At 38.5% G+C, this 14002-nt stretch overlaps 1 protein-coding gene across 2 annotated transcripts; it reads left to right on the forward strand.

The window, feature by feature from the left end:
- Nucleotides 1–554: 554 nt before the first annotated feature.
- nup54 (nucleoporin 54) lies at nt 555–13545 on the forward strand. 2 transcript variants are annotated; one of them, XM_026928877.3, is made up of 14 exons: nt 557–661; nt 2831–2935; nt 3167–3244; nt 5770–5850; nt 5983–6138; nt 7602–7819; nt 8631–8818; nt 9702–9898; nt 10324–10378; nt 11096–11189; nt 11754–11861; nt 12309–12428; nt 12626–12736; nt 12906–13545. In XM_026928877.3, exons 1-14 carry the CDS (start codon nt 622–624, stop codon nt 13032–13034), a joined length of 1680 nt encoding a protein of 559 aa, XP_026784678.1. In that variant the 5' UTR covers nt 557–621; the 3' UTR covers nt 13035–13545. The 2 variants fall into 2 exon arrangements, with proteins under 2 accessions (XP_026784679.1, XP_026784678.1); XM_026928878.3 differs by lacking the exon at nt 2831–2935 and having other exon boundaries at nt 555–661.
- Nucleotides 13546–14002: the final 457 nt, after the last annotated feature.

Below are 14002 nucleotides of genomic sequence, written 5' to 3' on the forward strand. Positions count from 1 at the left end.
CTATTATTTTATTTATTTATTTATTTATTTATTTATTTAAATTATTAAAGTTTGGATTAAACCTGTTCATATCCAGCTGTTGACCAGTTAGGCAGGCTAATAATTATAATGGCTAAATAAGAAATATAATAATCTTAATAATGTCAGGGTTGTGGTTTTCACTGTAACTAAATGTAGAAAAATTACAGGCGAAGCTCCTCGGACCCCTGAGGGTCCCTGGACTCCACACTGAGAACCCTTTGATATAGCAAATACGAATATGCATTTGGTGCATCCCTACCTAACATATATCACTTTCAAGTGTTATGTGTGATGGGCACATATTAGAGTTTTCAAATCCATTAATATATGTATTTGAGCTTCAAAGTTTCATTTGAGTTACTGCTGCTCCACTAGTTTTATATACATATATAGGATTAGTTTATTATTTATGATTAAATAATACAATGTAAGGTAATAATATAATATAATGCATTTTTCTTCTGTTGAAATACAAATTAGATTTTTTTAATTTATTTATTTATTATTTTATTGTAAATAAACATCAGCGGGGAAAGGCGGAACACTTGTTTTCCGGGGTTAGTTTCCGCCCGGACACATCAGTAAGACGGAGAAGGAAACATGGCGTTCAGCTTCGGCGGCGGGACCTCGAACACCGCGGGTACGTGCTTTCATTGACATTACATAAAGAGAAAACTGTGGTATCATAAATTAAAAGAAATTTCTCACATGTCGGTTTTTAGAGGGGAAAATTTGGTATTGCATAATAGACTAGACAGCGTGTTGTAAGCTAGCTGACATCATTAGCATGGCTAAAGTAACGTCAGCTAAGCTAACGGCTAACAGTTACTACTAAGCAGCTCGGTGATGCGCAGTTTAGAATTCAAATTCGAAAACTAATAATAAGTTCATATTTAGAACACGTGAAAAATAGTGAAATTAGTCAACAATAGATGCTGTATTTAGCAGGTTTGTATAAATTATTAAAGTTACTTTAAATAGAAGTTTGATCAGTTATAAGTTTTATCTAGCTAACCCATGCTCAAGAGTCTCCAGAAGTCGAAAGATGACGCCAGAGACTGATTTGCATATTTATTGATCATTTGCATATCAGAGGATTTTATACACGAAGAAGGAAGATTTTCTGAAGACACTAAGGAAAGAGTAAAATAGAACTGAGTGGAGTAGTGCAGTAGAGTAGAAGAGAATAGGAATAGAAAAGCAATAGTCTAGAAGTGTGTAGAATAGAACAGAATAGAAGATAACAGGAAGAAAAGCAGTAGAGCAGAATAAAAAGGAATAGTCTAGAAGTCTAGAGAAGAGAATAGAGTAGAATAGCACAATTGAGTAGAATAGAATATGAGAGAATAGAGCAGAATAGAGTAGGAGAGAAGAGTAGAATAAAGCAGAGTAGAATAGAGTAGGAGAGAAGAGTAGAATAAAACAGAATAGAATAGAGTAGGAGAGAAGAGTAGAATAAAGTAGAGTAGAATAGAGTAGGAGAGAAGAGTAGAATAGAGTAGGAGAGAAGAGTAGAATAGAGAAGAGTAGGAGAGAAGAGTAGAATAAAGTAGAGTAGAGAAGAGTAGGAGAGAAGAGTAGAATAAAGTAGAGTAGAATAGAGTAGGAGAGAAGAGTAGAATAAAGTAGAATAGAGTAGGAGAGAAGAGTAGAATAGAGAAGAGTAGAATAGAGTAGAGTAGGAGAGAAGAGTAGAATAAAGTAGAGTAGAGTAGAATAGAGTAGGAGAGAAGAGTAGAATAGAGTAGAGTAGGAGAGAAGAGTAGAATAAAGTAGAGTAGAGTAGAATAGAGTAGGAGAGAAGAGTAGAATAGAGTAGAGTAGGAGAGAAGAGTAGAATAAAGTAGAGTAGAGTAGAATAGAGTAGGAGAGAAGAGTAGAATAGAGTAGAGTAGGAGAGAAGAGTAGAATAAAGTAGAGTAGAGTAGAATAGAGTAGGAGAGAAGAGTAGAATAGAGTAGAATAGAGTAGGAGAGAAGAGTAGAATAGAGAAGAGTAGGAGAGAAGAGTAGAATAAAGTAGAGTAGGAGAGAAGAGTAGAATAAAGTAGAGTAGGAGAGAAGAGTAGAATAAAGTAGAGTAGAATAGAGTAGGAGAGAAGAGTAGAATAAAGTAGAATAGAGTAGGAGAGAAGAGTAGAATAGAGAAGAGTAGAATAGAGTAGAGTAGGAGAGAAGAGTAGAATAAAGCAGAGTAGATCTCTGAACTCATGTAACCAGCAGCTGGTATGTGAGCTGGAGAGCTGTATGAAGGGCAGGACGGTTGCTAACATCTGCTCAAAACATCACAAGATTCGTTACTAGGCTCGAAGGAAGGGAAGAAAGAGAGAGAGAGAGAGCAGGGTTAAAGGGATAAATAAGGGCTTCAGTTGCAGTTTAAAAGGTGTTTAGTTAGAGGAAGGTTATGATTGATCTGGAGTTGTTCTGTTCATGAGTACGATTCTTTCTAAATTATCTAATAATCTCCTGGAAATGATTGTTCTTACTTGCACATTTATCAAACTAATACTCTTAACTCAGACTCGAGAGTCTGAAGCACAAACCATGTTGTTGCATGAACGTGTGTGTGTGTGTGTGTGTGCTGTGTTATAGAGCTGGAATAAGGAACCATTTAGGCAATGTACTGAAAGGAAAGCAGTTTGTAAGACTGAGCTTGGTCGTGTGTGTGTGTGTGTGTGTGTGTGTGTGTGTGTGAGAGAGAGAGAGAGAGAGAGAGAGCAAGATCCTCATGGTAAGTGCATTTCTGGAGAACCTCGTCGTCTTCATCCTCCTCATGTCTGTCTCTGATGTCTTGTTTGTTGTCGATAAAGGCTCTTCTGGGTATTCATTCGGTTCATTCGGTGCCAAAACGACAGCGTCCACAGCTTTTGGCTTTGGTACCGGTACCACCACTACCGCCTCATCCGGATTTGGTAGTAAGTTCATCTGTCCATGCATACAGGTCCGATTAACCGCTGCATGGAAACGCTCATCATCCACTCATTCTCATAAAGCTGCTGTTTCCCCAAACAGTGCTTGCTTCTCTCTCTCTGCTTATTTATTTATTTATTTATTTATTTATTTTCTTTGATTCCCAGAATGGAAGGAATTTTTAAGTCTTTATTACCACAAACATCAGAAGTGACTAATTGTCATCGTTGTTTCAGGTCTCTCTGCCCCAGCTTTTGGGGCAGCCACGACGACGACGGCCTCCACAGGGTTCGGATTCGGCTCCACGTCCACAGGTTTGTTTATTTCCTCTGTCTCACACTTTAACGTAGGTACAAAGATGATGATTCATCAGGAAGAAAATCTGAATTATGCCGTGGCTCAGAATTACAATAATTGTGAGGTTCTGACTTGTAAATGTACCGGTTACTATGGTGGTGACGATGTGCACGGTGGAATGTGCGATTCACATCATAGGAATCAGCATTCTATTAATTATGCATCTAATGCAGTTGCACAGTTTGAACACTAGAGGTCCCAATCTCTGGTGAGTATTCCATAGCGTTAAAAATATTCAGAGAGCACGCTGAGCGATAGCTCTGGGTCACAGCGACCGACGCTCATTACAGGTTATAAGGTTACACAACCACGTTATAACAGTCCCCTGAAATCGGGCATTTTAGCCGACTTTGGAGCTCTATTTCCACTTAAAATGACGCCTCAGGCACTGCTACGGAGCTCATTATGTTTAAATCGAACATTTTCCCCTGAGTCAGAGACTTTGTTTATTCAAAGAAATCTTTAGGAGAATTTATAAATTTATTTGTATACTTTTTTAACATATAGTCAACCTGTAGTACATTTGTTTACAATATTAAACCTCTGTTCATAGCCATTTTTGATTTATTTAGTTTTATACAGACAATAATGAACATTGTTTTGCATTGTTTATGATTCAGAAATAAAAAGAGGAGCCTTTTTTAGTGATAATTTTTTTTCATTCAGATTTTGTTCGAATCAAAATTGTGATGCCAGTATCGTGAATCGAATCGAATGACTGCATCGTTCCCTCACCAGCCTCTCTTTTTTCTTTTTTTTGATGTTAATAAGAGTAATAAAAAAAGCAGTTTGTCATGTTACCAAGAACATGTATGCTCCCCTTTCCTGACAAGTGCTTTTTTTTGTTGTTTAATAAAAGCACATTTTTTATTTAAAGTATTCAGCTGCACTGCAGTAAAAAACTAAAATGAATTAATTTGTGTAATTATTATTTCTGCAGCTCTGCTGTGATGTGATGTTCGTGATCTGTCACGCTTTCTTTAATTTTTCTTATCTTTAACATTTAGCCACACACACACAGAGCTTTTCTCGTGTACTTTTATGTACATATGTCTTTAGCATTCTACATTCTAGCAACACTCTTAACTAACACGGCTTTTATTCTCTTTTTCTCCTCTGTCTTTCTCCTCATGGCTTTCCGTGCGGTCAGGATTTGGGGGTTTGGGGCCTGTGAGCACCACCGCTGGGGGTTTAAGTTTCGGGGGGTTCGGGTTAAACACTAACCCAGCGGCAGTAAGCTTTAACATGGGGGGCTTCGGGGCTCCTCCCACCACTGCTACTGTTTTTAATTTTGGAAATAACCTCGGCGGTGCAGGTAGACTCGCTTTCCAGAGCCATAAATGTTATTTTTCTCCTCATTTTCATCATCATCATCATCATCAGTGTGCAAGTGTACCACTATGTGTGTTTTTGCTCGCACTACATGCTTTCTGTAAAAAATTTTTTATAGATGTTTAGTCATTGAAGATAAAATAGCCAGTAGTGTTTTGTTTACTGTTTTTACTGTTTTCTTTAAAATTTCCAGTAAACAAGGCTACCAATCCAAGCAGCCTCTTTGTATAGTTGTTATAAATAGATTTGCAGGGATTGCAGTACTTCTAAATTAGTGCTTTTCTAGTCTTCATAAGGATTAAGGGTGGGGCGATATGACAAAAATATATCACGATACTTGAAGACATTTCTACGATACACAATATGTATCATAATGTATAGGTTTGCTAACAAAAAAAAAATTTAATGTCTACAAAAATAAATTACACTGAAAAGGAGGAAAGACTAAATTAAGGAATTTTATTTTAAGGTATTCAGTGTTTATAAAAATACATTGCACTGAAAAGAAGTAATAAATGCTATTTAATTTCTATTAAAATAAATTACACTGAAAAGCAGGGAGAGAAATTAAAAAAAGATTTTAAATAAATATTATTTAATGTCTACAAAAATAAGTTACTCTAAAAAGGATTGATAAAAATAATGATGAATGCATCTTAAGAATTTAAAAGTTTTGGTACTATCGAAACAAGCTGAGTTTGTAATTGTCATAAAAATATATCAGTAAAGTGTATTGTGCCATGAATGATCACGATATAGATTCTCTCTTATTGCCCAGTCTTAGCTGAGTTCACTGGTACTTTTATTTAATATCTATGAAAATAAAAACATTTAACACAGAAAAGAATGAAAAAGAAAAACAATCTGTGCAAAAATTGAAGAGAGACGTCAGTATGTGTGATCCCTGTGCTTTGTCAGAAATGTGAATTGTGAAAATGTATCGCGATATTGATATTATCGTCATATCGCTTAGCTCTAATAAAGACCGTGTGCATATGGTAGTAGTAGAGCTTTCTGCTTTGTCAACACTCATCAGCGTTCATAATGCATCTTAGAAAATGTCTGGTTTTTGTCCCACCTCGGCTCTCATCTCCATCGTGGTCTTTTTGATGGTTCGGTCACTTTCACCGGTTCATCTTGTTTTGTTCAGGTGCGTTCGGAGGTTTTGGCACCCCCACCACCTCGGCTTCTGCCGGCTCCACCTTCAGCTTCTCCAACCCCGCCAACACAGGTGACGACCTCCTCTTCACTAATCCCTAACTCTCCATGTCTTTTAACGTGCACTGCAGCTTAGCCACCTCTAGAGGGCACTGTGCATTTAAAACTTGGAGTGTTGTATGTTGTTATGTTGCCTTGCTGCCAGGTGGTGGTCTGTTCGGAAACACCCAGAACAAAGGCTTTGGGTTTTCATCTGGTCTGGGAACAGGGACCGGTACCGGGACGGGATTCGGATCTGGGTTGGGAGGCGGAGGCCTCGGCTTTGGGGGCTTCAATCTTCAGTCCACACAGCCGCAGCAAGGTAAGAGTCGCACGCAAGTAAGTGAAAGTCGGTACGGAGGAGACGATAAGCAGTCTTGCGATATTAAACAATGTTCAACACGATTTGGTCTTTGTGATTTGTTTTGTTCAGAACACATCTTAAGCGCAGATTAAAATTCTCCTTTAATTCTCCTTTAGATTCTTTAAAGATGTTTAAACCACAGCGCTGTTGAATTCTCCACTCTGATTGGTCAGAAGGTGTTGATTGATTTCCTGGTGCAGTTGCAAATCACAGATTTCTATAGTAATGCGGTCGTTCTAATACATGATCGTTTCTATAGCAACAGCTAATTCACATGGCATGCCACATAATCTAAGCCTAATAATAAACAGATTTCATAATTAAAGTGTTGATATTTAATAAAGAATATGCATAATCATTAATAGGAAGATTATTTAACATTTAACGAGTCTCCAGTGTCAGTGCTTTGTAACTTTAGGGTTTTTTTTTTTTTATATATATACTTTACATGGGGAAAGTCTTCAGAACAGAGGAGTTTATGCTTTTTGGATTCTCAGTTATGAGACATTTTTCATCTTAACTTCAGTAGAGAGAAAAAAGTGAGGTCGATTCTTTATAGCTGGAAGAATGAAAGTGAACTTGGAACTTCAGGAACTTGTTTTGTGGACGTTTCAAAACTATAAATGAATAAAATGTAGGAAGTGTATGAAGTCCTTTAATTAATGAATGTACACTTGTTGGCAAATTGCTGTGATATTAAAAACAATAAAACACTTCGGAAGGTGCTGTTATAGGAAAATAATCAACTTCTGAGTGTTAACAGTAACCTTTGCTTCATCACATAACTGTGTGTTGATTATTTTCCTATAACAGCACAACAGAGTGATTTATTTCAGACATGTTGGCTAGCATCTCATGACCATGCCACAATTCTGTTTATAGGATGCAACTGAAGTTTATTTTATCAAATTTGTTATTAGTTTGTGCTTTATATTAAATGTCATTTAAGACAGTGATGTTATTCAGAACAATACATTTTATCTTAAAGGTGCAATTTTTTTAAATTCCTTACTACAAATAACTTGGAAGATATAAAGAACAAGTTAAAAACAATGGATTTAAAGTGCTTTAAATGGCTGAGCAAACCTGTTCCGCTCTGGAATGCTCGTTCGTGTTTGGATCCGGTCCCTGTCAGTCATTTTATAGCGAATCTACAGGCCACTGTAGATCCTGGGGGCGGAGCTTAGTGAGCATTCAAATGTCAAACCCATCTAACCTTAGTGAGAGAACTAATCTTGGGGAAAAAAAACTCTAATATTACCTAATGCACCTCTAAATATATCGTATATTATAATAACCTGTGATAAAAGGTTTGCTAAATATGAATAACAAAAACATTTTTAGCACACTAAGCTATCTTTGTGTAAGATTGTCATGCCGGGGTGTTTGATCGTTATTGTGTTGTTGTGTTTGTGCTATAGGAGGTCTGTTCGGTCAGCAGCAAGCCCCAGCGCAGTCTAATCAGCTCATCAACACAGCCAGCGCTCTCTCCGCGCCCACGCTGCTCAACGACGAGCGCGACGCCATCCTGGCCAAATGGAACCAGCTGCAGGCCTTCTGGGGCACGGGCAAGGGCTACTTCAACAACAACATCCCGCCGGTGGACTTCACCCAGGAGAACCCTTTCTGCCGATTCAAGGTGAGGCTCCGTGCCTACAGATAAGTCGGGCTTATACCATAAAATTGCCCAAGTAGTGGATAATTAGACGCCACTTTATAGGTATTAATGCTCTCATTAAAATTTTGGCATTTCCTGAAGAACTGACACAGTTAGGGATTAATTCGTGCAGGGGTGTGACATCACTTCAACACGTTTAGTAGTTGTGGATGTGGATTTTTGTAATCTCTTTTCTTTTACCATATCTGCCTCTCCACTTTTACTTTCCAACTCTGTTTCTCTTAACATCAAGCATTCATCGTCTCTCATTCCATCTTCCTCGTTTTATCCTCTTAGCGCTACGGATGACTCAATATTTATCACAATATGTATCACAGTCTACATAACAAACTACAAATGACAAATTTTGTAGCCGTTTTGTAATTAGTATAAAAAAAAATACTGATGATATCTGTGGCATCTCAGAAAATTATGTTGTAAAATAATTTAGAACGACATCAGTATTATATTGTTATAATGCCCAGCCCTAAAAAAGTATTCTCCTGTTTAGAGTCACATAAAACTGGACATGCGCTTTACTCTCATGATTCTATGAATACACAAATCTGAAACTTAAACTATTGTTTTGTGGGCCTCATTTGCATATCAGGACCTGATTGGCTGCTTTTATGGTTTATGATGTAATAACACCCGGCTCTTGCATGTTCAATACTGACACTCAAATAATTTTCCCTGAAAGGTTTTTTGTTTCTCTCACTTCTCTTCTCTTTCACTCCTCACGTTGTTTGTGTGTGTGTGTGTGTGTGTGTGTGTGTGTGTGTGTGTGTTTCAGGCAGTGGGCTTCAGCTGCATCCCCAGCAGTAAGGATGAGGATGGCCTGGTGGCTCTGGCTCTGAATAAGAAGGAGGGGGACGTTCGCAGTCAGCAGCAGCAGCTGGTCGAGTCTCTGCACAAAGTTCTGGGTGGAAACCCGACGCTCACCGTGAACGTGGAGGGAGTTAAAGCTCTGCCCGATGACCAGTCAGTGTCCACAACACTTCACTCTCAGCTTCACCTGCTTTTCACACTGCATCACTGAAGCAATATTAACGTTCATTATTATTATTATTATTTATACCACAGTGCTCAGAAGGTGTTGATTCATTTTCTATAACAGCGGCTCTGACAGTAGTGCAGCTACAAATCACAGGTTTATATTAATGCACTCGTTCTAATACGTTATCGTGTCTATAGCAACAGCTCATTCACAGGAACTCGTACAGCGAACGTTCCACTTACTCTCATGTTAATAATAGACAGATTCAAAACAAAAAATATATAATTGTTGATATGGTGACGTTTTCTTTAAGGAGACATTAATTTAATAGAAGGAATTTATGGAAGGAGTCTCCAGTGTCAGAGCTTTGGAACAGTCAGAGGTAAAGCTAAGTTGTCAGACGTCTTCAGGGCAGAGGAGTTGACGAGCTGCATTATTTTTATTTTTATTTTTTTCATTGTATTAACTTAAACAAGAGGGGAAAAAAAGTGAGGCTGGTGAAGGAACGACTTTTTAGCTGCTATAGTGTGAGAACAGGAATTAAGTTTGCTAACATTAAAGTAACTATAAAAGGATAAAAAGTATCCAAAGCGTGTCGTTCTGTAATAAATAAAAAAATCGTAATCCTTGGAATACTGGTGTGGTATAAGAGGAATAAAACACTTCAGGGTGGCAGCAGTAACCCCGCTTCATCTCACTACCCTGTCATTGATTATTTTCCCAGAACAGCACGTCTCTATGTGTTTTACTCCTTACAGTATTATATAAACAGAAGGACAAGCCATGAGGATCACTATGCTGACTATTGTGTATAAAATTCGAATAATAACGATAAGGAGAATGCTTAAACGGTCGTTCTGCGTGCAGGACGGAGGTTATAATCTACGTGGTGGAGCGCTCGCCCAACGGCACGTCGAAGCGAGTTCCAGCCTCCACTCTGTTTAACTACGTGGAGCAGAACAACATTAAGAGCCAGCTGCAGCAGCTCGGTGTGGTGATGAGCGTCACTCGGACAGCTCTTTCTCCTGCGCAGCTCAAACAGCTGCTGCAGAATCCTCCCGCAGGTACGGACCACTTCCTTCCACATCTGTATAACGGCAAGATGCTCCCCCCCCCCATCCCCCAGGTGGAGTAGATCAGCCCAAACCCATTTTTATTTATAATAACACCATTTCTGAGACTCTGTGTGTCTGAGACACTGAGCAACGAGGTTAGCCTGGTAATTCATCATCATACACAAATCAGGCCGTGATTAATTGCGTACTATTGATTTTCGATTATAATTAATATATTAATAATTCATTTTTATAATTTACATAAATGATAAACTATCACTGCGCCAGCAGTTACTCTGCTCATGCCCACGTCTCCTGGCCTTCTTCTCATCACAAGGATTTTAATTGAGTGTTTTTATTAGTTTAAATTGAATACTGTAGCCTCTGGTGTCGTTTACTACGTCTGGATTTGTTTTATTTTTTCCTTTCTCCAGGAGTCGATCCGATCATATGGGAGCAGGCTAAAGTGGACAATCCTGAGCCCGAGAAGTGCGTTTCTCATCCATCTTTTCTGAGTCCTAAATTGCAGAAGTAACTGGTTGAAATATTGAGATACGGTGTCGGTATATTTCCCTTGCATCTATCACATGGCTGATTGTAATGATAATGGTTTATTTTTCATAAATTATTATGTTTTTTCTTTTTGAAATTCAGGGTCATGTAATTTTCGACGCTTGTGTATTTTCTTTTCATATATTGAGATTGAGGCATTTATAATTACGATTTATTACTCATTTATTACTGAGTATGTTAATAATGACGATGATGACAATGTTGGTAAGGACATTATCAAACTTTAGTAATTATTTGTACTAGAGATGGCACGATATCTCAGATACTGAAACTTTGAGTATCAGCTGATATCGAGACCATCTGATTTTTTTTTTTTTAACTGAAGCACCAAAAACAAAAAACTGCAGCTTTTACACAAACATCACTTCAAATCACTGCAATTATTATAAAGTATAAATATAATATTAAAAAAACAATCATGTCTCTTTATATGTGAACATTTCCAGTTCCAAAAAAAATTTTGTTTACAGGATTTGTTCAAAGTGTTACAGGATCCGATCGAATAATTTTTCCCCTCTGATATCTGATCGGCTTATTTATTTATTTATTTGTTTGTTTGTTTGTTTATTTAAACTGATATGATTGGTACTTGGTATCAGGTCAGTACCTTCTCTAATTCCTCCATTTTCCCAGGCTGATCCCGGTGCCCATGGTTGGTTTTAAGGAGCTGCTGCGCAGGTTGAAGATTCAAGAGCAGATGACTAAACAGCACCAGACCAGAGTAGATGTGAGTCACACTCTCCAACATTCACACACTGTTCTGATGTGTACAGTAGTACAGGATTAATATATGGATATTTTAAGCCAGTATTGTTCTATATAAATATTTATAGGAATGTTACAGTTTTACAGGAAATCTTTCAGTAAAGATTATCTAAGGCAGGTGTTCAGCACAGTTGTCCTTCAGGTACGCTGAGAAATAACCTAACCCTAGGTTTCTGTTTGGCTGCTGTTTGGTCATTTTAATTCAGTTAGATCCCTAATGAGAGAGAAGCTTGAGAGGAACCAGACTCAGAATGGAACCCGTCGTCTTCTGGGTGACGGATAGTGGGATTGTAAATCATTACAGAAGAGTAAAGACAAACAGTAGCGAGTGTGTTTACAGGATGTTCAGTATGAGCAGATTGTGTGATTAGCTTTCCTGGGATGCGCTCAGGACAGTCCTTCTGATTACAGCAGCCGCTCTTAGCTCCAAATGTGCAGTATCCAGCTGTGATTAAACACTGACACGAGGGGAAGACTTGGGCTGAATGCCGTGACTACTCCCAGCTGTTATGTCATTTGTGTGCAGATCATCGCCACAGACATCAGTGAGCTTCAGAAGAACCAGGCCACCACTGTGGCTAAGATCGCTCAGTACAAGAGGAAGCTGATGGACCTGTCGCACCGAGTCCTGCAGGTAGTCACCTCGCCTGTACCTTTACCGTCATGGTGCAGATTTTATAGGTGTTATAAACCCCCGTCATGAAGCATCACAGTGTAGCACAGTCTGATGTGATATTTATTTTAACATATAAGAGGTAATGTCTCTGATGTCCTGTTAGAAGAAAATAACAGACCATTTTTGTCAGAGGCAAAAATTACTTTCCAATAACAGGACACTCTCACTTTACCACGCTTTTTTACATTTTATATACTGATAACTGAATTATAAATCATTTCATCTCACTGTTATATTTAATTTTGTAATCCCCAACCCCAACACGCTGTACATACATCCGCATGCTGGGGCCTATAAATTATTCGTTTATACGAAATTAAAATTAAGTAGGTTAAAAGATATCAGATAACAGAAAGGAATGAAATTTGTGTAGTAGAGAGAGCCTGTGTGTTTGTTTGCGTGTAGGTGCTGATAAGACAGGAAATTCAGAGGAAGAGTGGCTATGCCATCCAGGTGGATGAAGAGCATCTCAGGGTGCAGCTGGACACCATTCAGTCTGAGCTTAACGCTCCAACACAGTTTAAGGTGAGTGTGAGTGAGAAGGCGAGTGAGAAGGCGAGTGAGAAGGCGAGTGAGAAGGCGAGTGAGAAGGCGAGTGAGAAGGCGAGTGAGAATGCGAGTGAGAAGGCGAGTGAGAAGGCTTAACTCGAGACCTCGAGAAGACGCTGGTGATTAATTTGGAGGCGTTTGGTGAAGCCTGGTTTGTGGTTTGGTCGCTGCAGGGGCGGCTGAACGAGCTGATGTCACAGATCCGGATGCAGAATCACTACGGTGCGGTGCGAGCTGAGGAGCGGTACATCGTAGACACTGACCTGCTCCGAGAGATCAAGCAGGTAGGCAGTACAGCGCTTTCACAGCTTTTATTTGAAAAATTAAGAGTCAAATGGTGTAGCATTAATTTGCTACAGTAATCGATTTGCTAATGGAAAGTCCTCACAAAGACTCCGTGTGTGTGTGTGTGTGTGTGTGTGTGTTTTAACCTCTTGTGTCTTTCGTCCTCAGCATCTGAAGCAGCAGCAGGAGGGGCTGAGTCACCTGATTAGTGTGATAAAGGACGACATGGAGGACATCAAGATCATCGAGCAGGGACTGCATGATAGTGTACATGTGAGGGCCGGAAAACTCAGCTGACATGGACACACACACACACACACACACACACACACACACACACACACACACACAGACTTTTACACTTCTCACCACATATACATACATGCACAAACACACAGACACACACACACTGCTTGACATCACTAACCAGCATTCTCACATGTGATTAGTTCGTTGTGTACAGCAACACACACACACACAATAAACATCTCAGTAAACCAGCGTTTCTCTTCGTTGCATGGATTATTCATCTTCGCTGTAGGAATATTTTACAACTAAGCAATGAAGCATGGGGATGAAATAGGAAAACAATGAACAGCCTTGTCTCAGTTTTACTTTGTTGTGTGTATGTGTGTGTGTGTGTATGTGTGTGTGCGCGCACACATGAGTGAGAAAGAGATCATTGGAGAGTGATTTTTAGTCAAACTTCATGTAAATATGTCTCTTTGTAGTTTTTATAAAGCACACATGGGTCACTAGTATTGAACCCTTGAACTGATTTAAATAAAGTTTTGTGGTTAAAATGAAACTTACTGAGGTGTTCTTTAACCAGATAAAGCACCAAAATCACCCAAAACCTGTTTGAAAAGAATGGAAAAGATCAGGATCAGGATCAGTGGTCAGAAGTTGATTAATTTTCTGTTAAAAAAAAAGCTCAGACTGTAGCGGTGACTGACATGTTCATATTAACGTATGATGTGTCATTCATCATAATTTTTTTTTTTTTTTTTTTTTTTTTTTTAGCGAATGATTGTATAAGAGGAATAAAAACACTTCAGGACATGCTGTTGTAGGAAAATAATCAACATCGGTGTGGGAATAGTGTATATTTAAAAAAAAAAAAAAAAAAAGCTTGCATTCTGAAAATGAATAAAATAGCTGAAGATTGCACAAAGCTGAATTTGAATGCTAAAATATAAAACATTTTCAGTCAGTTAGACTGAAGCTTTTCTGAGGGTGTTCTAACAAACTGAACATTATATCCT

This window comes from Pangasianodon hypophthalmus, chromosome 15 (assembly GCF_027358585.1).
Source record: "Pangasianodon hypophthalmus isolate fPanHyp1 chromosome 15, fPanHyp1.pri, whole genome shotgun sequence".
NCBI lineage: Eukaryota > Metazoa > Chordata > Actinopteri > Siluriformes > Pangasiidae > Pangasianodon > Pangasianodon hypophthalmus.